Genomic DNA, 26,329 nt, shown 5'->3' with positions numbered 1-26,329 from the left:
AATAATAATTAGGGGTGCCCACGTAATGACAAGCAATACCTCTAATATGTATATTGAAGAAAACATGCCCAAAACTATTAAGACCTTCGTAAAATGTCCTGATCAGATAGGCTGGAAGAGGGAGAGATGGATGGTAGTGGAAATGCAGATATAAAAAGAGAGGATGAGGGATAAGTGACACTTTTGTGTTGACTGGTTCTAGTCATTTGCTTTTGAATATTTTAAAAATATTTTATGAGCATTAGTTCCTCCTTTTTTAAATTTTCATCCTTCTCTTCAGCTTTCTTTACTAGATTTTTCTTATAAAACATTTTTAATGTTGACCTTATTGCAGGTGTCCCCCTTTCCACCTGCTCTCTTTGCCCACCTCCACCCACTCCCGCCTCCCCTTCCCTCTCCCCTGGCCTTTACCACACAACTGTCCATGTCCATGGGGTATGCATATGTTCTTTAGCTAATCCCTTCATCTTCTTTATTCAGTCATACCCATCCCCCTCTGCCTGGGCACCAGCCAGTCTGTTCCATGTATTTATGCTTCTGGTTCCATTTTGTTCATTAGAGTCCACATATTAGTGATGGCTACTTCTTCTTTTGTTGCTTTTTCTCTTCGTCTTTTACTCCATTTTCTCTGTACTACAAAATTCCAAGTTTCAGTATTTAAAAAAAAGAAAAAAGAATTAAATTAGAAGGAAGAATGAGAGTTTAATCAGGATTAGAGGAAGAATAATTTATCTCCCTTGAGCCCTGATTCTATGACATGGTGAAAATTATTTCAAAATTAGAGGCCCAGTGCACAGATTCATGCACCAGTGGGATCCCTCGGCCTGGCCTGCGGGGATCAGGCTGAAACCAGCTCTCCAACATTCCCCAAGGGGTTTTGGATTGTGAGAGGGTGGTTCTTGAGTGATGCACCCGGGAATTAGGCTCCCTCCTCTCTGGGTTCAGGGTGCATCACCTGAGAACCTCAGCTGTCAAGTCACTGAAGTTTGGAAGCTCCTACGTTGAGCATCTGCCACCTGGTGGTCAGTGTGTGTCATAGCTACCATCCAGATGGTCAGATGGTTGGACGGTCACTTAGGCTTTTATATATATAGATGTGTCAGAAATGGAGACTTAAGAAGAAAAGTCCACCATTATAAGTTCCAGTTATGAAATATATTTAACACATTCCCAGTTATTTATTTCACCCCTCGTACATTCCACCTCCTGGCTTTGATATTCTATAAAAACATATAGGAAGTCTTTAAATGCCAGAGATCAGAAAATGTGCATGAAAAAGATGACTAAGGACAATATCTTGTGGATGACCCACAAGGCAGTGAATAAGATGGACTGGCTGGGGTTGGGGCGGGAGAGATTAACCAAAGAACATATATACATAACCATGGACACAGACAGTAGTGTGGTGAAGGCCTGGAGAGGCCATGGTAGAGATGGGTCAATAGGGAAAAAAGGGGGGTATCTGTAATACTTTCAATAATAAAGGTAAATTCTTAAAAAATCTTGTTCATCTTTGGACACAGGCATAATCACTGCTGGCATTACAGTGACTAAGAAGAGCCACTATCTGCCCAGGGAAACAACCCAATATATCTAGCTATAATGTACGCTTTCCATTCATGAGTAAAATGTAAAATAACACAAAATATACAAATAGAAATATAATAAATAATAATAATAAAGATATCTTGAAAAGCATTATTTTTAAACTACTGAAGTATTTTGAAGTACTAACTTCTTTTATCTTCCTATTTTGTTTTTTTAGTTTTCTTCTGCCTCCAACCTGCTTTCCAATTCAAGCACTTAGAAAATTATGTGTTTATTGTCTCGGTGTAGCATTGGGGCAAGGTGGAAAGCAGAAGAGGCCTCCAAGTCCCTTATGACTCTTTCTGGACCTTAGAAGAACATAGTGGTTTTGTGAAAGGTGTGAAAGCTTTGATGCTAAATATAGGGAAAGTGTGTTGGTCAAAATATAAAGGGAAGAAGACTTTCACAAATTGAGATTCCCTCTGTTCCAGGTTAGTGCCTGAGGGGAGAAGAGGAGGAGAGAGAGGAAGGACAGCAGGTTCTGAGAGCAAAGCAAACCTGAGCCCACTTCTTGCCAGCATACTAATGCAGTATCAAGACCCAGACAGTAAAAAGCTGCTGGACTGGTAAAGTGCAACAACCTTAGTAAAGGTTTTGCCTATAGGTGATGTATAAATTATGGTCCTTAGCTTGGAAGCAAACCAAACCTGGTTTGAGACTATATTACCTCAGCAAAATGGAATTTATTGAAAAGTTATGGGAAAATTCAAGGAATCAAAAGTAATCTTGGAGCACCGAGCTTCAAAAAGGAAAAGACTAAGGTAATTCGGGTCAGTTTGGTGGCCTGAGTAACAGGAAGTAAGGGCTTCCCCTAGGGTTCTGACACCAAGTGGATCAACTATAATCTTTTCCCATCCTTGAGTCACTCATCACAAAATTTAAATTCCTGGAGGAATTGAGGGAACCTTGCTCAGATCCCTTGCTCAATTTTCAGCTAAGGAGAGGATAACTTATTTGACAGTTGTAGGAGATTGCAGTTTGTGGAAAGATTAAGCCTCCCCTCCGCCCCCAAAAGAAAATCAAAGTGCTATTACCAAAAAAAAAATAATAATAATAAAAATTTAAAAAAAAGAAAGAAAGAATGGATGCTGGGCAGATGTAAACAATATATGCTCACTACAGATGGCCACTTTAGATAAATAAAAAATCTCATATGCTGGATTACTTTTTAATATATTATCCACGTGTGAAAATCAATTGGAAGAAGTTGGAGCTCAATTAAATTTATTGTGGAACTCCCCTGCTTACAACTATTCATTGACTATCTATTCTGTCTAATAAAGCTCTAAATTCCTTCATATTCTCATCCTTGCCTGTTCCTCCAGCTTAATCTTCAATTACTTCCCACCCCTTGTAGTTTATGTCCTAATAATCCTATGCATTTTCTGTTTGTGAACACGTTACCCTATTTCATATTTATGAGTTTTACACAGGCAACACCCTCTGCTTGAAGTGACTTACCTTAGTCCTTGTCTACCTGGAACTCACTGACTCAATTCAAACACTTTCATGCCTTTCTGATACCTATCATCCTCTCCTCCAACACATTTTCTTCTTCATCTTGGTATCACCACTATATATCTTGCACATGCCTCTATTTTTAAAATGTATTTTACTGTGTTGTAATAATTGGTTTATTTGCTTGTCTCCCCTACAGATCTATGAGCTTTGGGGTTGGGAGATGTGGATTCTGAATAAATGGTTGTTGAATGAATGAGTGAATTTTCCAGAAAGACACCAATATTCACCAAGGGCCCACTCTGCTTGGAATCATATATAGAAGCCATAGTACTTGGTAGTTATTCAGAATCTATACTAAAGCAGTAATTCTCTACTAAGGGTAGATCATCAGTGGGGAGGGAAAAGTGGTCTTGGTAGGACATAAGGTTTTCATTAGAATTTCCAAATATTCAATCTTACTTAATCTCCATGCAAGCATAGTGTACCATTTTCTGCTGATGGTATTTGCTGATTTTTATTTATCTTCATTTCAGATCTGTAGTGGTAAAGTTTATACTCCAAAATATTATCATATTTTTGATGAACCACTTGGTTTTATAGAGTGGATCATTTTATAGAATAGACCCTAAGAATATTGCCTGAGCTTATTTATTTCCAGGATTCAGGTTCTTTGGAGATGCAATTATCAGGACTTAAGGAATAATTCAAAACCACTTCAATATAGGGACCTTTAAGGAACTGATAAATTAATAGAACAAACAGGACTAACACATATCCACACCCATCTGGTCCACAGGCTCGCTGTACATGGGTTGTATTTGTAGCCTTTGCCATAGCCCAGGTCCTTCATGAGCTGGGTCGGTGCATCCCTCGGGTGCAGCAGGACGGGGTCAGAGGCCCCTGGTGGTTCCCCAGGCAGGCTTTGATGATGTTGCAGGTGCTGTACATCTCAATAGACTTTGGGGCTCTGGCAAAATAGACAACACACTGGGCCAGAAGCACTCACATGCCGCGCATGCCTATGAAGTGACAACCCTGGTAGGCGGCCACTGCTTGTGGTAATGCGGTGAGTCTGCCAGACCTATGTCTTCCCTGGCAAACCTCACCAGCCTCCCTGCCACATTCAGCAGGTCCTCTCCTCCTTTGAGCATGCCTGCCAGCCAGTAGAGGGAGGCCGCATCGACTTATGAAGAGCAGAGCTGTAGTTGTAGGCTCTTCTGCTCCGTCATATAAAATGTGAGACTTCTGGAGGCCTCCCTTCACATTATTCTCAGCGATCAGAAGTCTGCTGGGAGAACAGACTTGCCCACTCTTCTTACAAAACGTCTTCCTGGAGCTTAGCCCAGCCAGCACCGCCAGGTGCAGTCCATTCAGTCCAATTCGGACTCCCCAGTAAAGTTAACGGTGTCACTACACAGGCTGCTGCGGGAACCTCTCCACCCCCATGTTGGAAAGCTAGTTTCAGCAGAATGACACGCACTGACCACCAGGGGGCATACACTCAACACAGGAGCTGCCTCCTGGTGATCAGTGCACTCCCACAGAATCTGGGCTCAAGGCCTAAGGATGTCCGAATGACTGCTAGGGAGCAGGCCTAAGTCATCAGTTGAACAGCCCCCAAAGGTCCCCAGACTGTGAGAGGACGCAGGCCAGGCTGAGGGATCCCCCCTCCACTGAGTGCACAAATTTTGTGCACTGGGCCTCTAGTTGATAGATATAATCTTCTAACTTCTACAGTTCTTTTCCAGTGCTATTTAATGCCTGAATTGAAGTATAAGATTTTATGTATGTTCTGATTCTTCATTATATTTTAAAGCCTTGAAGATAGGGGCCTTATGTTGTGTTTTATTCTTTGATTTCCTCACAATGCCCTGCTTGATTGTGAGGCTTCAGAAATATTTCTAGAATAAATGAATAAGTAATAGAATCATCTTAATAGTTTATATGGACTAAATGTACTATATTCATGAAGTACATTTCCAAGTTTAGGGAGACTTCCATTTTTAGTGAAGATGACTATGGATCAATACCATGACTCTTATTTAAATGTGTGATGTGACAATACAATGTTCTTCTGTATATAGCACACTGTGTTTCCTTAGCTAGAATATCAAACCCTGACCATTCTATGCTAGATGTTAGTTTCTCAACAAATGCTGAAATGTTTATGCTAATTTTAGATAAAATATGAAATAGATGATATCTTTTATCAGCTATGTAAAGAACATTAGATACATCTTCATTTTGTATAAGGCTAGAGGCACAATGTCTTAGTAATTCAAATGGCAGCCTCTCTATGAATGGTTTCAATGTGAAATCTAGTCCAAATATTTGAAAACTATTTTATTCCTGAGAGAGAAACCTGGAAGAAAAATCAAAATTCTCCCTGGCCTATGACCAACAATTTTGTAATTGTGTCAACCAAATAATTTTCAATTTAATACCTCACTTCAGGAAATCATAAAGATAATTATTTCCCACTTTTTATAACTTTGAGCCCCTGAGTTAAATCTGCATAGTTTAATTATAGATATGGAAAACAATATATCAAATATACATATTTTTACTTAAACTTATTTTGTTAAAATTGTATCAACCTCTATCATCTCTGCAATAGAAAACATGGGTTGAGATGGTTAAATGAAAAACAAATATTGCTCTTACCATTTACTGCTCCAAACTTCATGCACCTGCCTCTTTTAAGGGATTCATATTGCACTTCATCAAGTGCTTTGTTCCTGAACATTCGTTACAGAATCAAGAAAAGAAAATGTGTATATGCAGTTGAATGGGGTTGTTCACTTAACAATTCATTCTAAATAATATGAATCTAAGTACATGACACGTGATTAGTTGAAAGAATTTTGGCCTAAGATTATGATTCTTGGTTTATCTGGGTGCTGTTTTTAAACTTTTCAAATTTTCCCACTGGAAAAGTGGGAATAATTCCTGCCTTGAATCTTATATAATAAAAGCATAATATGCTAAGTGTCAGACCACCAAGGGGCAGATGCTCTGACTGGTAGGTTAGCGGCTGCTGGGGTCCCACCAGTTGGGACTGGGTGAGAGGGCTGGACACACCTTGGAGCCCTCCCATGACCCCACCACAGCCCACCTCCCCCATCGCCCCAATCAGGACTAGGTGAGATGGCCCCGAATGGCCCCAATCACTAGCCAGGCAGATGGGCCCCATTTGTGCACAAATTCCTACACTGGGCCTCTAGCTTATTTATAAAAATTTTACAAAATTTTAAAATAAATTTTTATTTTTATAAACAAAAATTTTTAGAAGGATTCAAATGATACATTTGAAACACTTTGAGAATCTCTAATGTTAGATGTATCACAAGTTTTGGTATTTTAAAGGATTTTTGGCTTTAGTTTACATAAATATTACCAAAAAAGATCAGGGAGATAAATAGTTTCTTCTATTATAGGCTTTTTTTCCAGAATTTCACAATATGTATCTATAGCCAGAGCAAGATAACATGTTATCCTTAACTACTTTAAAAAACAAAATGCAATAAAACAAAAAGCATGAAAGAAGTAAGACTGATAACTTTCTGTTCAGCCCAAAATTTATTTTAGAAATGTTAACTTCACATGAACTATTCACCTTCAGCCTTGAGTGTATTTTATATGGATGATTAAAATTTTTGATATTCTGGTTTCCAATGACAAATTCTGCATTTTGACAAGTTTTGATGGAATCTATTCACTCTAGACAATTTATGAAAACCTAACTTGAATAGATAGTTGTTTTTTACTTTATCCCCTTGAATTCCTAGAACTGCTCCGAATAAATTTTAAAATATAATTACAGGTAGCACATTGAGTCAGTTGGTTAGTCAGAGAAATCCAAGCTCTGAATGCCTACTTCCTGCAGCACACTGCATTAAGTGCTCTGGAGGAGGGCGGGGGTGGATGGGAGCAGTCATCCATGACATATTAAAATAACATATCATCAAGTGCAAAGTACTTAAGTGAAAACTTTGTACATATAAGTTCAAGGAACAGAGAGTAAATGCCTGTTCTAGATATTTAGAAAATGTGTTTTGTGACAGTTAGTAGCTTAACTTCTTTTACCTAAAAATAACTGAAATAGTTTGTTAGGTGAAGATCAGGGAGAGATATTTTTAAATAATTTTTTTTATTTTCTTCTGGAATAATTTTAAATTTATGGAAATGTTGCAGAAATAATACAGAGAGTTCCTATATACCCTCATCCAATTTCAGTTAATGTAAACATTTTACATTACCATAATACATTTTTCAAAACTAATAACCAATATTGGTACATTACTATTAACTAAATTTTGGACACTATCCAGATTTAATTTGTTTTCCATTAATGTCTGTTTTCTGTTCCAGAATGCAGTCCATAAACCACATTGCATTTAGCAGAAAGAGATTTTATTTATTTATTTATTTATTTTATTAGTTTTATTTTTCTAATCATACTCTTGTATTGTCTAGGTATGCAATTATATTAGCTGGATATAATCATCATATTGTCTTCACTTTGCAATTATTTTTTTTAAGCAGAAAGAGATTTTAATGTCATTGTAATTTTATTTAAAAATCCACCATTTCTGGACAATAAAATGGATTAATGAAAAAAAGGGATGTGCACAGTAATAAAAGTAGGTTATGTCTGAGAGCTACCTGGCACACCAGAGTGTCAGATTATTAACTAACTTTTAGCAAAAAGTAAACATGATCTTGTAGCTAGTCATTAACCTCTCTTTTCCCTGTTTTTTTTTTTTTAGTATAATTTTTATTTTTCAATTACAATCTACATACAATATTATATTTGTTGTGGGTGTCAACATAGTGATTAGATATTTATACAATTTAGAAAGTTATCACCCTGATAGACTTCCCACCCACCTGACACCATACATAGATAGTTATTACAATACTAGAGGCATGGTGCACAAAAATCTGTGCACAGGTAGGGTCCGGTCCATAGGTCTGGCAGGTGATTGGGGCCTTCCTTCATTCTGCACCGCCCCCTGGTGGTCAGCGCACATCATAGTGAGTGATCGAACTCCAATCTCCTGGTCAAACATCCAAGGGGACAATTTGCATATTTGGCATTTATATAGAGAGATTATTTTTTGTTAATCCTCACCTAAGGATATTTTCCATTGATTTTTTTGGGAGAGTGGAAGAGAAAAGGAAAGACAAAGAGAAACACATTGACTGGTTGCCTCCTGCCCCTACCAGATCTCAGACCAGGAAGGAGCCAGCAACCAAGGTACCTGCCCTTGAGCAGAATCAAACCCAGGACCCTTCAGTCCGCAGGCCAATGCTCTAACCATGAGCTGGCTAGGGCTCTAGTTATTGCAATTACTGTTGAGTATATTCCCTATGCTATACTTTACATGCCCATGACTGTTTTGTAACTCCAATGTGTACATCTTAATCCCTTTCCCTTTTTCACCCATCCTCCCAAATCCCCTCCTATCTGAAACTACCTAACTCTGCATTTAGGAATTTGAACTTAGTGAGAACCTTGACAGCATAAAACAGGACTAATCAGAAATGAAAGATACACTAACTGAAATTAAGTATAATTTATAGAGAATCAACAGTAGAGTAGATGAAGCTGAGAATCAAATCAGTGATTTGGAATATAAAGAAGCAAACAATTCAGTTCCTCCTTGTGTGGTTTTGGTACCTTTTTTTTTTTAAATCCTCACCCAAGGATATTTTTTCCATTGATTTTTTTTTTTTTTTAGAGAGAGCGGAAGAGAGAGAAGTGAGGGAGGGAAGGAGGGAGAGAGAGAGAGAGAGAGAGAGAGAGAGAGAGAGAGAGAGAGAGAGAGAGAGGGAGAGAAGAGGTGAGAATTGCACATTGATTGGTTCCTTCGGGATCAAGCCTGCAACCAAAGTTCGTGCCCCTGACCAGGAATCAAATCCACAACCCTTTGGTCCACAGGCTGACACTCTAACCACTGTGCAAAATCAGACAGGGCCCTTGGCACCTTTTGACCTGCTGCCTAGCACGGAAGCTCAGCATAAGAGAGTCTGCATGAGTCCATGCATAGACCATTCAAGAGGAATGTCTGGAACTCCAGCCACATTCCATCTCACTCAGCTATAACCCCTGCTTGTTTTTACAACTAGAAGTTACGAGAATCTCCCTTCGTGGCACTGGAACCTTGAGCTGGGAACCTTGTATGGGATTGGAACCCCTTTCTCCACAGAGGGAAACCTCTGCAGCCAAATTATGCCTCTGTATTTTTAACCACCACATGTGGGTATGGGACCAGCCCATTCTACCCTCCACCCCTCTTATAAGTCTCAGCATGGCTTTTTTTGTATATCCTTAGTTTATTGGACTTCTGTTAAGTTATACTTATGGAGGCTTTCAATGATGGTTGTTCTGTAGTTTAGTTGTAATTTTGAAGTGGTTGTGGGAGTAGGCAAATATAGCTTTTACCTACTCTGCAATCTTGATCAGGGCTTCCATTAATTTCTTTTATTTGCCTGAAGATAATGATTATATCAACACAAGCTCTACCATCATAGTTACAGGTTTTTTAATACATATGAGAGCATCCTATATAATAAAACCCTAATATGCGAATTGACCAAATGGCAGAATGTCCGGTCACTCTGATGTACACTGACCACTAAGAGCAAACATTCAATGCAGGAGCTGCCCCCTGGTGGTCAGTGGGCCCCCACAGGGTGAGTGCTGCTCAGCCAGAAGCCTGGCTGACAGCTGGTGAGCACAGCGGTGGTGGCAGGAGCCTCTCCCGCCTCTGCTGCAGGCGGGCAGTGAGGAGTGAAGGGTCCTGGATTGTGAGAGACCCGGACTGCAAGAGGGATGTCTGACTGCGACTTAGACCCAATCCCCAAGGGGTCCCAGTCTGCGAGAGGGCACAGGCTGGGCTGAGGAATCCCATCCTCTGGCCCCTGTCCCCCAAGTGCACAAATTTTATGTACTGGGCCTCTAGTTTTGATATAATAATTCTTTGGATATTTCCTAATGTGGGCATCTAGATTTCCTATGTGAAGACATGGGAAGAAGCTGATTTGGTTCCCAGTTAGGTAAGCTTACCATAGACACTAGAGAAACAAAACCTTAGTCTGTTTGTATGTATCAGAAGATAATGGATCAAGACCAGCGTGTTCTCCAAATTTGGTATGCATCAAGATCAACTGAAGGAGCTGTTAAAAACACAGATTTCTGAGTCCCATCCTTGTATCTCTGATTCAGACACTGTACTTCCAACTAGTTCCCAGGTGATGTGGTCCTGGTATTACAGTTTGAGAATCACTTTTGTTGATAGTTACTTGAAAGCAAAGGAAAGCCATTTAGTTTTGATGATGTATAGTCATGGGTCCGTGGATTGATATGCTGCCTACTAGTCAGATAAGGGATCTTTTAAATATCATTATATGTAAGGACTAGGTTAGAAAATAAAACAGATATATTAATTTTCCACAATATTTCTCACTCATTTTTAAAATAAAATATTGTTTTTAACTATAATAAAATGTTGTTAGAAACCAACCATAAATTTTTCTCTGATTGATCAATAGAAATTAATAGGGGTAAGGGATGCAGCACATATCTTCTTCAGAAGCATTTCTTAAACTTCAATATATGTTTATGAATTACCTAGGGATCTTTCAGTTGGTCTGATGATGAATTGCTGGTGTGTGTTTCTCAGCATCTTGAAGGATTCAGGAATCTGGAAAAGGGGCTGCATGTAAATTAATCAAGAGTCCAGAGACGAAACATAATTTTGGAAGATATTTTGGCAAGCCAGAGAAAACTTAGCTAAAGGAACCAAGTTCTCCTGAATCTCTGGACCCTTTGGTCTTTATTAACACAAATTGTCCTAAGGCAAGGTAGATACACACACCAAAGGCCAAGGTTTGGTATACAGGAGGATTGTCAGATTGGGGGAAACTGCCTTCAGCTGTTACAAGCATTTGGCCAGCAGGAGGCAATAACATGTAGATTGAAATGTCTTCAGCTGTCTGGCAGTAAGCAATCATTTATGCAAATCTTTAGGTTTGGGGAAATGCCCTCAGCCATTCCAGATGATTTAGCGCTGCTGACAAACTGGAATTAGCTACTGGCAGTGAACCCCAAGATTCTGAATTTCTATCAAGCTTCCAGATGATGTCATTGTTGCTGGTCCATCAATCATACTTCAAGTAGCTCTATACACATTTCTGAGGTTTTAGCAAGATATCCTAGCATCTAGTGATCCTTAGAGACCACTGGAACCTCCTAGCATGTCTCTGTCATAGAAACAGTCAAGTTTTGGAACATACTAATCTGTATCCTGAACTGCTGGCTTTACAATAACTGTATGGAACCTATATCAGCAAAAAGGAATAACTATAGGGAGCCTACATCCGCAAAACATCCCTGGAGCCTTCTGGAATGTGGTGGAAACTTTTGAAATCTGATCATTTATCACTACTCTTAATGCTTATCTCATAAACACATCTTCAGTTCTTCCCAGAGGCCTTCCTGGCTCTTGTGATGGAAATTCCAGGAAAACTACTGACTTTTGTTGTTCCTCTTAAATGAAGCTTAGCTTTATTTCAATTTTTGTGGCTCTCAAGACCAATATTATAGAAGAATGTATAATTCCTATTAGAGTATATAAAAATAAAGTATAAGAAGCCTTTTATCTCTATTTAATCTGGTTCTTATTGGGGGGGGGGACATCAGAAAAAATGAAATTTTATTGATTGCCTTTCGGAGAAGAGGCGGTGTGAATACAATCTTTTCTACAGTGTGTAGGAAAAGAAGAAAAACTTTTATCCAAATCACCAAATATAATTTTGGATCCCCAAGTTGCTGCCTTAGAATCCATCATATAGTAGGCAGTGGCTTGCATCTTGCACAAATGACTTTAATTGCCTCAATAAACTGACTCCCAGAGTACATTCAGCCTTAAAATAATGCTGTTCTAGCCGAAACCGGTTTGGCTCAGTGGTAGAGCGTCGGTCTGTGGACTGAAAGGTCCCAGGTTCGATTTCGGTCAGGGGCATGTATGTTGGTTGCAGGCACTTCCCCGGTAGGGGGTGTGCAAGAGGCAGCTGGTCGATGTTTCTCTCTCATTGACGTTTCTAGCTCTCTATCTCTCTCCCTTCCTCTCTGTAAAAAAATCAGTAAAATATATATTTAAAAATAATAATAATAATGCTGTTCTTGCTAACTAATGGTGACGATGGAAAAGGTAGCCAATCTTGCCCTAGCTGGTTTGGCTCAGGAGATAGTGTCATCCTGTGTAGACCGAAGGGTTCTGGGTTTGATGGTCAAGGGCAGATGCCCGGGTTGCAGGCTCTAACCCAGTGTGGGGCATGAAGTGCAGGAGGCAGCTAACCAATGAGTCTCTCTCATCATTGATATTTCTCTTTTTCCTTTCCCTTCCTCTCTAAAATCAATTAAAAAAAAAAAAAAAAAAAAAAAGAAAAATAAGCCAATTTCACCCTGGCCAGGTGGCTCCATTGACTGGAGCATCTCCTTTATATCAAAAGGTTATGGGTTTGATTTCTAGTCAGGGCAAATACCTAGGATGTGGGTTCGATCTCTGGTTGGTACGTACAGGAGTCAAGGGGTTGATGTTTCTCTCTCACATCGATGCTTCTTTCTCACCCCATTCCTCTCTCTATAAATTAAATAAAAAACATATCCTTGGGTGAGGATTTTAAAAGTAATACACACACACACACACAGAGAAGCCTAAACAACAGGTTGACTGGTCGCTATGATGCACATTGACCACCAGGGGCAGGCGCTCAAAGCAGGAGCTGCCCCCCCTGCTGGTCAGTGTGGATTGACTGGGCATGAGCCAGTGGCCACTTCTCAGTCATGGGCATGCAAGTGTCTCCCTAGGACATGCACACAGACACCACAGCAGAGCAACAGTGAGCCTACTGAATGGTGGTGACAGGCACAGTGGGGCTGGGATGAGCAGAAGCAGCAGGCAGGAGTGGCAGGTGGCATTGGACTGCCGGTTCTGGCCTAATTCCTGAAGGTCACACTGAGGGACCCCCACCAATGCACAAATCCACGCACCAGGCCTCTAGTAATAATAATAATAAAAAGGAAAGTAAGCCAATCTTCAGGGGTCCACAAATAAAAAGTAATAGAGAGATAGCTTAGCCTAAGAAATAGCACTGGGTTATGTACATCAATAAGAAGCCTTCATCATCCATAACTCCTTACTCTCTTAAACCTCTTACTCCACCTTCTTCATGGCATTATGAATACTGCCAGCAGTGACCGGGATTATCAAACAGTGTCAATAGTGAAACATATAATTTGAAATTAAGGCAATTTCTGGAAAATTAACTCCTAATAGTAAATCGAAAGGAAACACTTTACTTGGCTTCCATGGCTCTCTACTGTCTTTCTCTTTTATTTGATTCTCCTTTTCTTTCCAACTCTTCATGTGGGACTCCTCCAGGTTTCAGTCCTTCACCCTCTTCTCCTTTTCAGTTTTCTAAACTCACTATAATGGTTTGAAACACAACCTATGTGCTGATGACTCCCAAATTTTGATCTCTAGTCTATTTCTCTCTCTCTCTCTCTCTTGCTGCAGAATCATACATCCCAATTGAGTACTTGAAAACAAGAATCACGACTAAGTGTCTCAAACTTAACATTTCCAGAACTGAAATCTTTATTTTACTCTTCAAATTTGCCCCACTGGTAGTCTCTCACATTTTAACTGATGTAATTCCATCCTTCCAGTCGCTCAGTTCAAAAGTCTTGGAGTCATCCTGACTCTTCTCTTCCTTTCATGTCCATCATTCAATTATCAGGAACTTTCAAAAGAATCTGACCACTTCTCACCATCTCCATTGGCACTACCCTGGTTCAAGACACTGTCATTTCTTCCCTCCTTTCATTTTTCTCTCCCCTGAAGTCTTTTCTCAAAAGTAGAGTCTGAGCGATGCCTTTAAAATTTTAGTCAGGGCATGTTATTCTTTTTTCTCAAATCTTCCAAGAGATTTGCATGTCACATAAAATAAAGACCAAAGTCAGAAAACCCTACACAATCTATCACTCTTAACCCCTTCCTCCCCTTCCTTTTTTTTTTTTTTTTTTTTTCCCATTTGACTCCTGGCCTCCATGGTTCTTCCGAAACACACCAGGTTTGCAGCTCTTCCCCCAGATAACTCCATAGTTTACCCCATTATCTCCTTCAAATCTTTGCGCTTGCCATCAACCAAAACCTTCGCACCTGGGGTCCACGCTCCAATAGAGCTACGTTCACAGCCAGAGACTGTGATTTCCTATTTAAAAACTGCAACAAGCCCTTCTACCCTTCATCTTCTTAATCCTGTCCTATTTTCTCTCACACCGTGTATTACTTACTTTACAGCTCACCACAATACCTGTAAGCTCATTTTAAATCTCTCTAGTAGAATGTAAATTCTCTACCGAAAAGATTGTGTTTTAATGTTTTGAGGGCTTGAACATAGAAAACTTTCAGTGAAGAATTCCACGAATTCATTATTCCACTGTCCATACGGCTTGGCAACCCCATTCATTTTTCTTAAACCTAAATTTCAACACCTTCTTAAAAGTTTAAAGCTCCTCGGCATTCTATTATTTTTGAGACCTTTCCGCCCCGGAAGTAAAAACCTAAGAGGGTCGGAGGCGGATGCTACTTCCGCTTCCGTGCAGACGCCAAGGAGCAAACACCATGGAGAAGACCGGCGGCAGCCGAAAGAAAGGCCTGAAGCGCAAGAGGGCTGCCGAAGAACCTCAGGAGGCTGCAGTCGTTGAGGATGGGGCGACGGACAGCGGGGGCCAAGCCCCGAAAGCGACTGCCTTCCCTCCAGGCTTCAGCATCTCGGAGATTAAGAACAAACAGCGGCGACACTTAATGTTCACGCGGTGGAAGCAGCAGCAGCGGAAGGTAGGAGAGGGGCGGAGGCGGCAGGGCGCATGCGCAGTGCCCTTTGCGCGCCGGAGCCGGCGGCGTGGGTGGGCGTGGTCTCCCAGGTTGGGATCTCTCCCCCCCCCCCCCCCCCCAGCTGTGATTGACCCGGGGGGTTGGGTGGGGCGTCTTCTGATCCCCCTAGTCCTGCTCTTAGCCGGAGCGGCCGGGCTTCCCTTTCTTACCAGCTCCTTGCTAGGGTTCGTGGCTGAGAATGAAAGCAAGAAACTCTGCTCTCCCACTAGGGAAAATGACTCCCTCCTGCCCTGGGAGGCAAAAGTCTCCCTCTCCGCGGGGTCCCGACCGCCTTCACCTCCGGTTGGTTAATACCTAAAATCTAATGCAGGCAATAAATTCAAAAGTGATGCTTCTCTGATTACTGCAGCAACTCTTACTGAAATTATAATAGTACTTGTAAAGTTTCTGGTAATTTTATTACTTTTTTATTTTGACATTTCCTTTTGTTTCTTAAATATTTTTTGTTGGAAGTATTACATATGTCCCCTTCCATCACCCCCCTGACCTCTTCTAGCCCGCCCTCCTCACCCCACCTCATCCAGGCTTTCACCATCCTATTGTCATACAAGTTCTTTGATTTTTTTTCCCCCACAGACTCACCCTCCCCTGGCTTCCCTCTGAGTCGACTGTCTATTCCATGCTCTATGTCTCTGTATATGTTTTGTTCATCAGCTTATTTTATTCATTAGATTCCACATAAGAGTCAAATCATTTGATACTTGTCTTTCTCTGACTGGCTTATTTCCATTAGCATCACCTTCTCCAGGTCTCTCCATACAGCTTTATCCTCATATTGTTCTGTGAGGTAAACAAGTATGGGGAGATAAGCAAATAAAACCTAAGATCACAGTGCTCATTTATGGTTAAATTTCAGTTGAAAGCAAGCGTTTGCTTATTCTTGCCCATCATAAAAGCTCACACACATAGTGTTCTTTTTATATGCCTACCTCCTCTTATTAGATTTTTTTAAGCCCTGGACTGAGTCTTAAGTGCTAACATGCTATTAGGGCAGTGTTTTTCAACCTTTTTTGGGCAAAGGCACACTTGTTTCATGAAAAAAATCACGAGGCACACCACCATTAGAAAATGTTAAAAAATTTAACTCTGTGCCTATATTGACTATATATAAAGTAATTCTCTTGAATAGGAATCAAACACAAAGAAAGTATTTTATAATTACTTTATTATGAAATATTAAGTAAACAAAATAGTGAAAAATTATAAAATTCTTGTCTTGTCTGCACCTACGGCACACCAGGCAACATCTCGCGGCACACTAGTGTGCCACGGAACAGCGGTTGAAAAACGCTGTATTAGGGTACATAGAAGGAGCATCTAAAACCATTGTGGTGTGGGAGAAGGGTATTCCAGAAGACTTTTGAGACCTATTAGATTGAGGGTTAATGCCGGGGGGAAGGGGGAAATATTTTCTATTGTAAGTAAAGAATTCTGTTCAGAAATCTCCAAAAGATACACATTCACAATACAAACAACTTGCCAATACTTAATAAGTTTAAAAGCATATTTTGATTATAAAATATATGGATAGCTAATGATACTTTTATTGGAAGCAACCTGGAAACATCCCCCATTTCCATTTATTTTTAGTACTTTCCTAGAAAAACAACCAGCACACCATGTTTTTCTATAGGATGCAACTTGTTAGAAATGCAGGGGGGGGGGAAACAGCAAACATTTTTTGAGTATACATTGTACATTTTCACGTAATTTGAGATTTTATAGTAAAAGATAAATATTCAAAGTTGGTCAACTTAGATTTTGTTTTTTAAGAAGCAAAATTATTGTTACAGAAATCATACTGATTGTTCAGCTCACTTGTTTTACAGTAACTTAGTTAGATATGAAAATCTGTCAACATTTTAATTTTAATAAATTAGGAAGATTACTCAGTGTAAGTATTCTTAGCATTAGTAATTTGTAGTTTCAGTGTGTTTGTGATCTAACTAATGATCTCATTCTTTCCTTAAATCCTTTAGGAAAAGTTGGCAACTAAGAAAAAACTTAAAAGAGAGAGAGAGGCTCTTGGTGACAAGGTAAAGAAAATTTGTAGCCGTCTGTTTTTCTATCTTAAGAAGGAATGCTTCTTGATATTTATGTTGAATGACTTTCTTTTAACATTTATTATGAAATATTTCAAATGTATAAAAACAATATAGCAAACTACTTTTTACCCTTTACTCAGCTTAAGAAATAATGCATTAGCAAATAATGTTCCAAGTCCCTTATGTGTTTGATTGCTTTTTCCCCAGAGGTAACCACTCAACGAAATTGCTCTTTATTGTTCCCATGCACTTCTTTATTACTTTCACTATGTATGTTTGTGTTCCCAAACACAACGGTGATGTTTTGAGTGTTTTTAAAATGTTAACACAAATGTTATGCATATTTTGACTTGCTTATGTCTCCTTGACTTTGGGAATGGGGGAAGCTCCCTAATTTAGAGCTGGAGATCTTGAGATTTGAGAGCTGTCACATGCTAGGAATCTGTGAAGAGTGAGAAGGGGGAATGGAAGGAAGATGATATGCCTGGATGGGTTATAGCAAAGAAGAGAGCAGAGATACTGCATCAAGAAGCATTTGGCTATTTTTTGTGATATTGATCGTAAGTGAAATCGTTGTATTGAAATTTTTCAAAAGAATTACTAAATACTTCCACAGCTAAGTTATTTTCATTTGGTTTCATTTCATTTATAGTTTGTTCTAGGTTACATTTTATACTTGCAAATTTTTAAAAATGTGCAACTCTTCCCCCTTCCCATCTCTTAAGATGAGGTAATAAGAAAAGATAAGTATTTTTGAAGAAGGGAAAAATGTAAAGGCTGAAACATTCTCCCTTTTCATGCATTATTATTTAATATTATTAGGTTAAATAACATGGAATTGCCAATATTAGACTCTTCTGACCTGCAAAATTCTATCAATCAATATTAGTCTCTTTTTAGCTCTCAATAATCATTTACAGCAAGTTAATTTGCTGATCACCATTGAAAATATCATCGTCCTGGTTTTTTTTGTACTGAAAGATAACTTCTTAGAACTGCCTCCTTCACAAAATGATTTAAAATTTAATATTTGCTTCATAGAATAATAAAAATAAAATCGGTATGGGTCATCAACTCATGCTTCTATCTCTGCTAGTGTATATATACTTTGAATTCATTTTAGTGTATGTTTACAGTTCTGTATTCCTGATCCACACCATTTCATTTACACAGTTTTTGATCTAAGCTGAGCATGCATGATTGCTGATTCTAATGGTATTCCATTTACGTTGTTGGACCTTTGTCCGGTGTTAATTTCTATTAATGATAGTGATACTATATCTTTCTTTGTGTAAATTGCTCCCCCTTTCATTCCTTACCATAATCCCCATTCTAGAATTACTAGTTCAGCAAATAGATTTGTAGCTTTTGTTATGTATTTCTGAATAGCTTTTTTGCAATATTGGGATTTGTCTACATGTACATGTACTTTTGTTTGTTTGGTTTTTTTTTTTTTCATTTTGTTTGAAACTTTTATTTTTAGTGGGTAGTTATTTTGACCATTATTTTTCTCCCTGCTACTTCTGTCTGGTTTTAAGCTATTTCATTCAATATTGGCAATTCTTTTAGTTACATGTGTGTTTCTGTTCAGAGATTAAAAAGCCTTTTACTCAATATTGTTGTTAGGATTGAAATGAGAAACAGATTGTGTTTTGGATTGTTTATAAATTTCTGTTATTCTTCCCAACTGTAATGAAAAATTATTTATGTAAAAATGCTTCTACAACTTAATCTTTTTTTAATTTAGGTTTCACTAAAGCCTTAATCTTTTTTTCTTTTATTTAGGCTCCACCAAAGCCTATACCCAAGACCATTGATAACCAGCGAGTATATGATGAAACCACAGTAGACCCTAATGATGAAGAGGTAATATTAAAAGTATTAAATAAATTTGGATGGCCACACTTAATAAATTATCTTTTCATATGTTGAAGTTTAATTTAAATAACTGGCTGATGAATTCATATAATGGACTGATTCAACTATAATGTTGGCATATTATTTTATTTACTATAGTTTGTTTAATAATGAAATTTCCCAGTAATTGTATAGAAAGAGGCAGTAATTATTTTCTAGAAATTATTATGTTTTACTTTTTTTGTCATTTAATCTCTGTATAATACTTTTTTTTATAAATCACTTAATATATAAAGTATTTCTCACTGTAGAATTTTGTAGCACCTGTTAAAACATTTCAATAATTAAGGATAATATTTTATGGTATTTTTTGTGTCCTTATAAAACCTCTTGGTTTTAAAAAAATCTACTTTTCACATTTTTCCTTTAAAAATTTTGTTGTATAATCAGAGAATGAAGGTTTATATAATGTATATATTTTTAAAATTTTGTTATGTTTGCTTTTAAACTGCTTTTTATCATAGTTCTTTTACATGTCTCCTCTTATAGTCATTCATTCAGTCAGTCTTCCGCCACATGTTTTATTTTTTTCCTACTATGTATTGGGATTTGTTTTAGGGACTTGGGATCAATCTATGCAAACACTCTCATACATAAACACAAAATTTCTGCCCATCCAGAGCTTATATTCCAGGAGGAGAGACAAACAGTGAACATAATAAGTAAATTGTGATATGTTAGCAAATGATAGGTTACTGGAGTTAACAAATAGGGTAAAGGAAATTCAGGACTAACTGGAGTAGAATTTGCAATTTTATATATATAGGAGTTTGTATATGTGCATACATTTTATTTGTTACATAATTTCAGACTTAATAAGAAAAATAAGAGTGTATATTTCCTTCATCCAGATTTTCTAAATATTAAATTGTACCATACTTGGCTTTCATTGATATTCTTTCTTAAATGCTTGAGAGTAAGTGGCAGACATGAAGCCTCTTGCTCCTAAATACTTTTAGAATGTTTTACCTAATAACCAAGTGTATTTTTTAATAAGTACAGCATAGAGTTATGAAAATCAGACAATTAATATTGATATACAATATTATCTAATTTGTACAGCTTATCCAAATGTTACCAATTGTCCCAATGATGTCATTTTCAGCAAAAGAGAAATCCAAGCTCATGCATTTTATTCTATTACTAGAGGCCTGATGCATGAAATTCATGCGGGGGGGGGGGAGTTGTCCTTGGACCACATTGTCCCTCAGCCCAGCCTATACCCTCTCCACTCTGGAACATCCCTCTCACAATACAGGACTGCTGGCTCCCAACCACTTGCCTGCCTGCCTGCCTGCCTCATTGCCCCTAAACTGACTCTTCAGGGATTTCCCTGTGTTTGTGTGGCTTAATGGTCAGCCAATCATTTGGGCAGAAGCTGAGACACCTTGAGCCACTAAAACAGACATAGCTTCTGTCAACTAAGCAGTGCTGGGTTGAGGAATGTTTCAGAGTTGTAGCCAGTTCTCAAGTCTCCTTTGCCTATCATGTAGCTGGATTCTCACTCAGGTCTCTTCAGATCTGTGGAGAGATTGTGTCTGTCTCTCTATGGCTCTTTCACTTCCAGAACTCTCTTTAAATGTATTGCTTCTTTAAATTCCCACACCCTTCCTAAGGTGGACCTGTAATCTTGGACTGGCAAAGCTAGGGTTTTCACAGACATACCCTAAATTGAGCCCACCACCTCTAGATTCAAGAATTCTGGTTCTTGCCTACCATCAAACCTAAGGTTCCTGTTTTACTGACCAAGTTGATGGGGGAAAGAATAGCTCTAGGAAGATTCCTGATACTACTGTGCAATTTTTCAAGGATAAACCGCCCAGCCTGTACCTTCTCCAATCCAGGACATCCCTCTCATAATCCTGGATCACTGGCTCCTAATTGCTCACCTGCCTGCCTGGTCGCCCCTAACTGCCTCCCCCCCCCCAAACCAGCCTGATCGCCCCTCACTGCCTCTGCATGATCGCCCCTAACTGCCCCCCCTGCCAGCCTAATTGCCCCTAACTGCCCCCCTGCCAGCCTGGTCACCACCAACTGCACCTCCCCACACACACTGACCTGGTTTCCCCTAACTGATCTCCCCCCCTCCCCGTCAGCCTGGTCACCCCTCATCTCATGGTCCCCCCCACCAGCCTGGTTGCCCCACACAGCTTGCTTGTTCATCATTTGGTTGTCCCTAACCCCTTTACCAGTCTGGTCATAGGCAGCCATCTTGTGAGGGTGTGAGGGTTAATTTGTATATTACTTCTTTATTATGTAGGATTCTACAAAGAGAAAATCCCCAATTTCTCCATATTGCCGTTACTGTAAGTCCCTTCTAGGCCTTTAAATACCCCATCAGCTAGGTAGTTGCTGTCATAGAATCCTTCTAGAACTATTAAAATTTTGGCCCAGGAGAGTATTTGATGTAAAATTTACTTGTTTTTCTGTTCTTAGGTTGCTTATGATGAAGCTACAGATGAATTTGCTTCTTATTTCAACAGACAAACTTCTCCCAAGATTCTCATTACAACATCAGATAGACCTCATGGGGTAAGAAATTCATTAATTAGTATAGTTATTGAATTCCTAATTTTCTTTTATTACTTTGACTATTTAAAGGAATTCTGTTCAGAAGAGTTAGAGATTGCCTGATGCCTATGAATAAGCTAAATAAAATGTAATATTGTTAATACAGTGTAGGTTTTCTAAGCCTGATACTTCAGGGTAAGGTTTTTCAACCTCTGCATTGTTAACATTTGGGGATGTGTAATTTTTTGTTATGGGGGTTGTCCTGCTCATTAAAGGATGTTTAGTTGCATCCTTAGCCTCTATCCACTTGCAGTACCAGCCATCCTCAACCCCCAGTCATAATCACCAAAAGTGTTCCCAGACATTGCCAAAGGTTCCCTGGTGGAACAGAATCACCCCCAATTGAGAACCACTGCTTTAGGATGATCAGCCTTTGGTAAAAGATGGAACTGTTCAGATTTCACTCTTGTTCTAATGTTAGTCTCTATTATAACATTGTCTTATAATAATCATTATGCTTTTTCTGATAAATATATATCACATAAGATTTTTATTCTTTTCGTTTTTGAGGATTTTTGTTATTTGTTTTACAGAGAACAGTACGACTCTGTGAACAGCTTTCCACAGTTATACCAAACTCACATGTTTACTACAGAAGAGGACTGGCTCTGAAAAGAATTATTCCACAGTGCATCTCAAGAGATTTCACAGATCTGATCGTTATTAATGAAGATCGTAAAACTCCAAGTATCCTTTGTTTTTTAAGGAAGGGCTTCTATTTTGCATGGTTGATATTAGATAATAGCAGTAACAAACTTTTTGTACAGGAATAAGTTTGTAGTTTGCTTCTGACACAAATCACATTTAGTAAGAATGTTCCAGAAAAGACTCAAGCCCTGATTTAATTTGCAAGAAATGACTTACCTTTAACCCCTTATGAGATTTTATTTTTTCATTGTGCAAATGATACAGAAATATGTTTGTGCATCATGAAGTTGAACCTGTGGTGAATCTTTGAAAAGAATTCAAACATTTACTGATAATCTGCTATGTGGTAGGCACTAATATCTGTCAGAAACAGATCTTTCAAGAGCTGATGGATTAGATGAGAAGGAATTTACATGACTGTAACTCAATTAAGTGACAAGTGCTATAGTAACAGTGAGAACTGAGATTTAGATCTTAATTTTGACTATGTAAAATGAAGTGGCATTTGAATTGGGCGTTATTGGATGAGTAAACTATTGAAGCTATTTGAAATATCATGAGTTAAAGAAAAAATGTGTATGGTGTGTAAGAGATTGTATCGCTGCCTATCAGGAAACACCATGAGAACACAGGTTAGAAATATAGCTTGGAACCACATTGAGTGTCAGACCAATGTTTTATTCTGTAGATGAGGCTGATGAGAGTGGCTCGAAATTAGCTGTAGCTGTCAAGAATCAAGGTATCTAGTTTGTTTTTTTCATTTAGCATCGAGGAACTGGTGCAAATAGTGACATAGCCTAGCCCCATAAGTTGTTACTTGGTTTTATAACCAAAGCCTAAATGTAGGCTTGATTTACAGTCTGTAGTAGAAGATATACTTAAACTGTTGGAGAGGTCAGACCAACCAGGCTACTGTTTTAATAATCTAGGTGGGAAATCTCAAAGACATCAACTAAGAGAGTAACAGTAAGGGAGAGATGTAGAAGTGAGGAACTTATGTAAACAGTAGGATTTAGTGGGATAGGAGGAAATTTAAGATAACCATAGCTTCTACTCCGGATGAATGGGAGTGTTGATCCCATTATAAAGAGGACCGTATGCTTTGTAAACTAATATTACGTACACATATTTGAAAGCAATTTGATTCTCATCTTCTTTTCAGGTTCAGCATTTCAGAGAGTCAGGTTGTGCTGTAACAGGAATATTGAGTAGGTAGTAATCTTAATATGCTGCATCCATGACTTTTAAAGCCCTTGGGCTGTTAATCCTGCTAGGTAGGTATCTTATATTTCATTTGTAGTTTAGAGCACTATTAATTCTGTTCATGGAGACAATCAGTAAATGGCTATTAATAACTTTAATTTTAGTATAGTAATCCCAAGAATAAGAGCTTGTTTCTATCAAGAAGAGAACTTAGGAGTCTCTAATTTTGTGGGATAAATTCAGAGCTGGCAGCATATCCTAATCTAAAAGTGCATTTTTAGGGTTATAAGGCCTCTAACGTGGAGGTAAATTTATATTCTATTTACAGTGCTATAGTTACTCTAGAAGCCATTCCTCTCTTATCATTCCTGCTATAGTGGACATTAGTTGGTTCACATACTTTAGTTGAATACTCAAAACACCCTGAAGGGCTGATGAGGCATTTATCAAATTGTGAAAAGAGAAAAGGTAGGACAATAAGTTAATCAATTTTTCTGAAAGATTTATGTTGATTTACATGTCTTGACATTGAGGCTTGGTAAGAAAATCTCCGTTAATCCAGAGGAATGCATACACCCACCTATTCGCCTAGTTACAGATTTTAGGAGCCTTTGAGGATCAATTATTTAAACAATTCAAGATTTAGATTCGAGTTCAATATGTTCTTAGCTTTGTGAACAGATGGGTTAATTCTGAGTCACTTGCCAAATGGACCAACTGCTCATTTTAAAATGAGCAGTGTTCGTCTGCGTAAAGAAATTAAGGTAAGTTTTAGGCGTTCCTCGATTGGCATTGGTCCCCTCCTAGTTTTTGCTTTTAAGCACACTAACTTAAACAGCTGCTTGATTTTAATGATTGCATTTGCTCTCCTGATTCAAGCAATAGTTTTATCTCCTGGCAGGTTTCTTGTGAGACTGTCACAATAGAGTTATGGCAAACAGGCAATAGCTTTAATTACTGTGAAATGTTAACTTTCCCAGAACTTCCTTTTTGGTGCCTTTACAGCTTATAAAATACTTTTAGATACATCTTACTTCATGGGTGTAGTAAGCCATCTGTGGTTGTCATTGAGATAAATTTCTCATATTTGTCATGGGAATTATAAAACTTAAAATTGCAATGCTATAGTTTTGCTAATAAACTTATGGTTTTTCTAGAGAAAAGGCAAAGACCCCACAGAACACGTACCTGAAATAATTCTGAATAATTTTACAACACGGCTGGGTCATTCTATTGGACGAATGTTTGCATCTCTATTTCCCCATAATCCTCAGTTTATTGGAAGGCAGGTTGCCACATTCCACAACCAACGCGATTATATCTTCTTCCGATTTCACAGGTGAGGAAGGTACCTTAACTCCTTGGACTTTTAATCATGAAATACCTTTTCAAGATAAACCCGTTTCCTAATGTGTTTTGACAGGTATTATAGATGAGAAATATATTCTTTTCAACCATCATAAACGTTAAAGAAGAAACAGTTGGGTTAATGCAGACTAATTTCCTCAACTTTTTTCTTTACCTTTGAAGATACATATTTAGGAGTGAAAAGAAAGTGGGAATTCAAGAACTTGGACCACGTTTTACCTTGAAATTAAGATCTCTTCAGAAAGGAACCTTTGATTCTAAATATGGTGAATATGAATGGGTCCATAAGGTATGTGCTTACTCTTTCAAAACCATTTTGATGATTTTAACCAAGCTTTGGGTTCTATCTCAAGTTATGCTTCTGAATGTCTTCCCTCATAAGCTATAAGAACCATTCTCTGATATGGTATTTGGGTCTGGTGATTAATCCTGGTTCATTTGAAGTATCCTAAATATTAATGGTTCTCAAAGTAGGACCAGAAGCATCACCTGGAAACTTTTAAGATGAAAAATTATTGGGCCATAGATTTACTAAATTGAACCCAGCAACCTATACATAAGCTTGTTACCCTGATTCGGGTACATGCTTGAGAACTATTTTCTATCTAGTAAGTAGTATTTCACTTAAGTGTGATTTTTACTTTAAAATTGTATATGTTTAACCCTTTGCACTCCGAACCATTCTGGACATTGGCTACCAGCTACTCGACGCTAATGGTGGAAACGTGCGTTGAATTAACTCAATTCCCCGTAATCACTAATAAACTGCAATGTCCCCTGAGAGGGGACATCCAAGTGATATGCTAGAATTCCGATGTCCCCTGAGAGGGGACAGCGGAGTGCAAAGGATTAACACACATCTATTGGAACTGTAATTTCCAACACTTTTTATATTAAACCTGAAGACTGATACTTCAGTGACAGTTTTTAGCAATTATTACCCACAGATTGTATGCTAACTTTGTTTACCCCCTAACTTTCAGCCCCGGGAAATGGATACAAATAGAAGAAAATTCCATTTATAAAACACAGAAGGAACAATATTGGATTTTGCAGAACAGGCCTATCTTAAATTTGTAACAGGACTCTTCAAAATGGCATTTACTGATTTCATAAACCTTCTCTTGTGTCTGGACAAATTACCAAGTGCCACAAATTACCACTCACTGTTTCTGTAGGAAATACAAATAAAAGTCATTTTGGTTTATGTTGCAATTTAATTTCCTGAAATTTTTATTTTTAGTAACTGAATAATTTAAGTTGGAATCAAGACTCAATCTAGCCAAAACCGGTTTGGCTCAGTGGATAGTGTTGGCCTGCGGACTGAAAGGTCTCAGGTTTAATTCCAGTCAAGGGCATGTACCTTGGTTGCAGGCACATCCCCAGTAGGGGGTGTGTGCAGGAGGCGGCTGATCGATGATTCTCTCAACTCTATCCCTCTCCCTTCCTCTCTGTAAAAAAATCAATAAAAAAATATATTTAAAAAAACAACACAATCTAACTTTCCAAAATGTACTTTTTTAAAAATATTTATTGCTGAAAGTATTACATGTCCTTTTT

The 26,329-nt window shown here is 38.4% G+C and overlaps 2 protein-coding genes across 4 annotated transcripts in view; both read left to right on the top strand.

Moving 5' to 3' along the window:
• Positions 1-26,329, top strand: part of DNASE2B (deoxyribonuclease 2 beta) — a 684,289-nt gene that overhangs the window by 46,071 nt on the left and 611,889 nt on the right. The window lies entirely within an intron of this gene.
• On the top strand, positions 14,152-25,989 carry RPF1 (ribosome production factor 1 homolog). Its single transcript, XM_084872692.1, has 9 exons — positions 14,152-14,960; positions 16,997-17,053; positions 18,848-18,928; positions 21,416-21,511; positions 22,084-22,237; positions 24,083-24,165; positions 24,559-24,740; positions 24,932-25,058; positions 25,753-25,989. Exons 1-9 carry the CDS (start codon positions 14,703-14,705, stop codon positions 25,792-25,794), a joined length of 1,080 nt encoding a protein of 359 aa, XP_084728818.1. The 5' UTR covers positions 14,152-14,702; the 3' UTR covers positions 25,795-25,989.

This window comes from Pipistrellus hanaki, assembly GCF_964339955.1.
Source record: "Pipistrellus hanaki genome assembly, chromosome: 2".
NCBI lineage: Eukaryota > Metazoa > Chordata > Mammalia > Chiroptera > Vespertilionidae > Pipistrellus > Pipistrellus hanaki.
The sequence above is the reverse complement of the archived record's forward strand: the minus strand, read 5'-3'. Positions and strand labels throughout refer to the sequence as shown.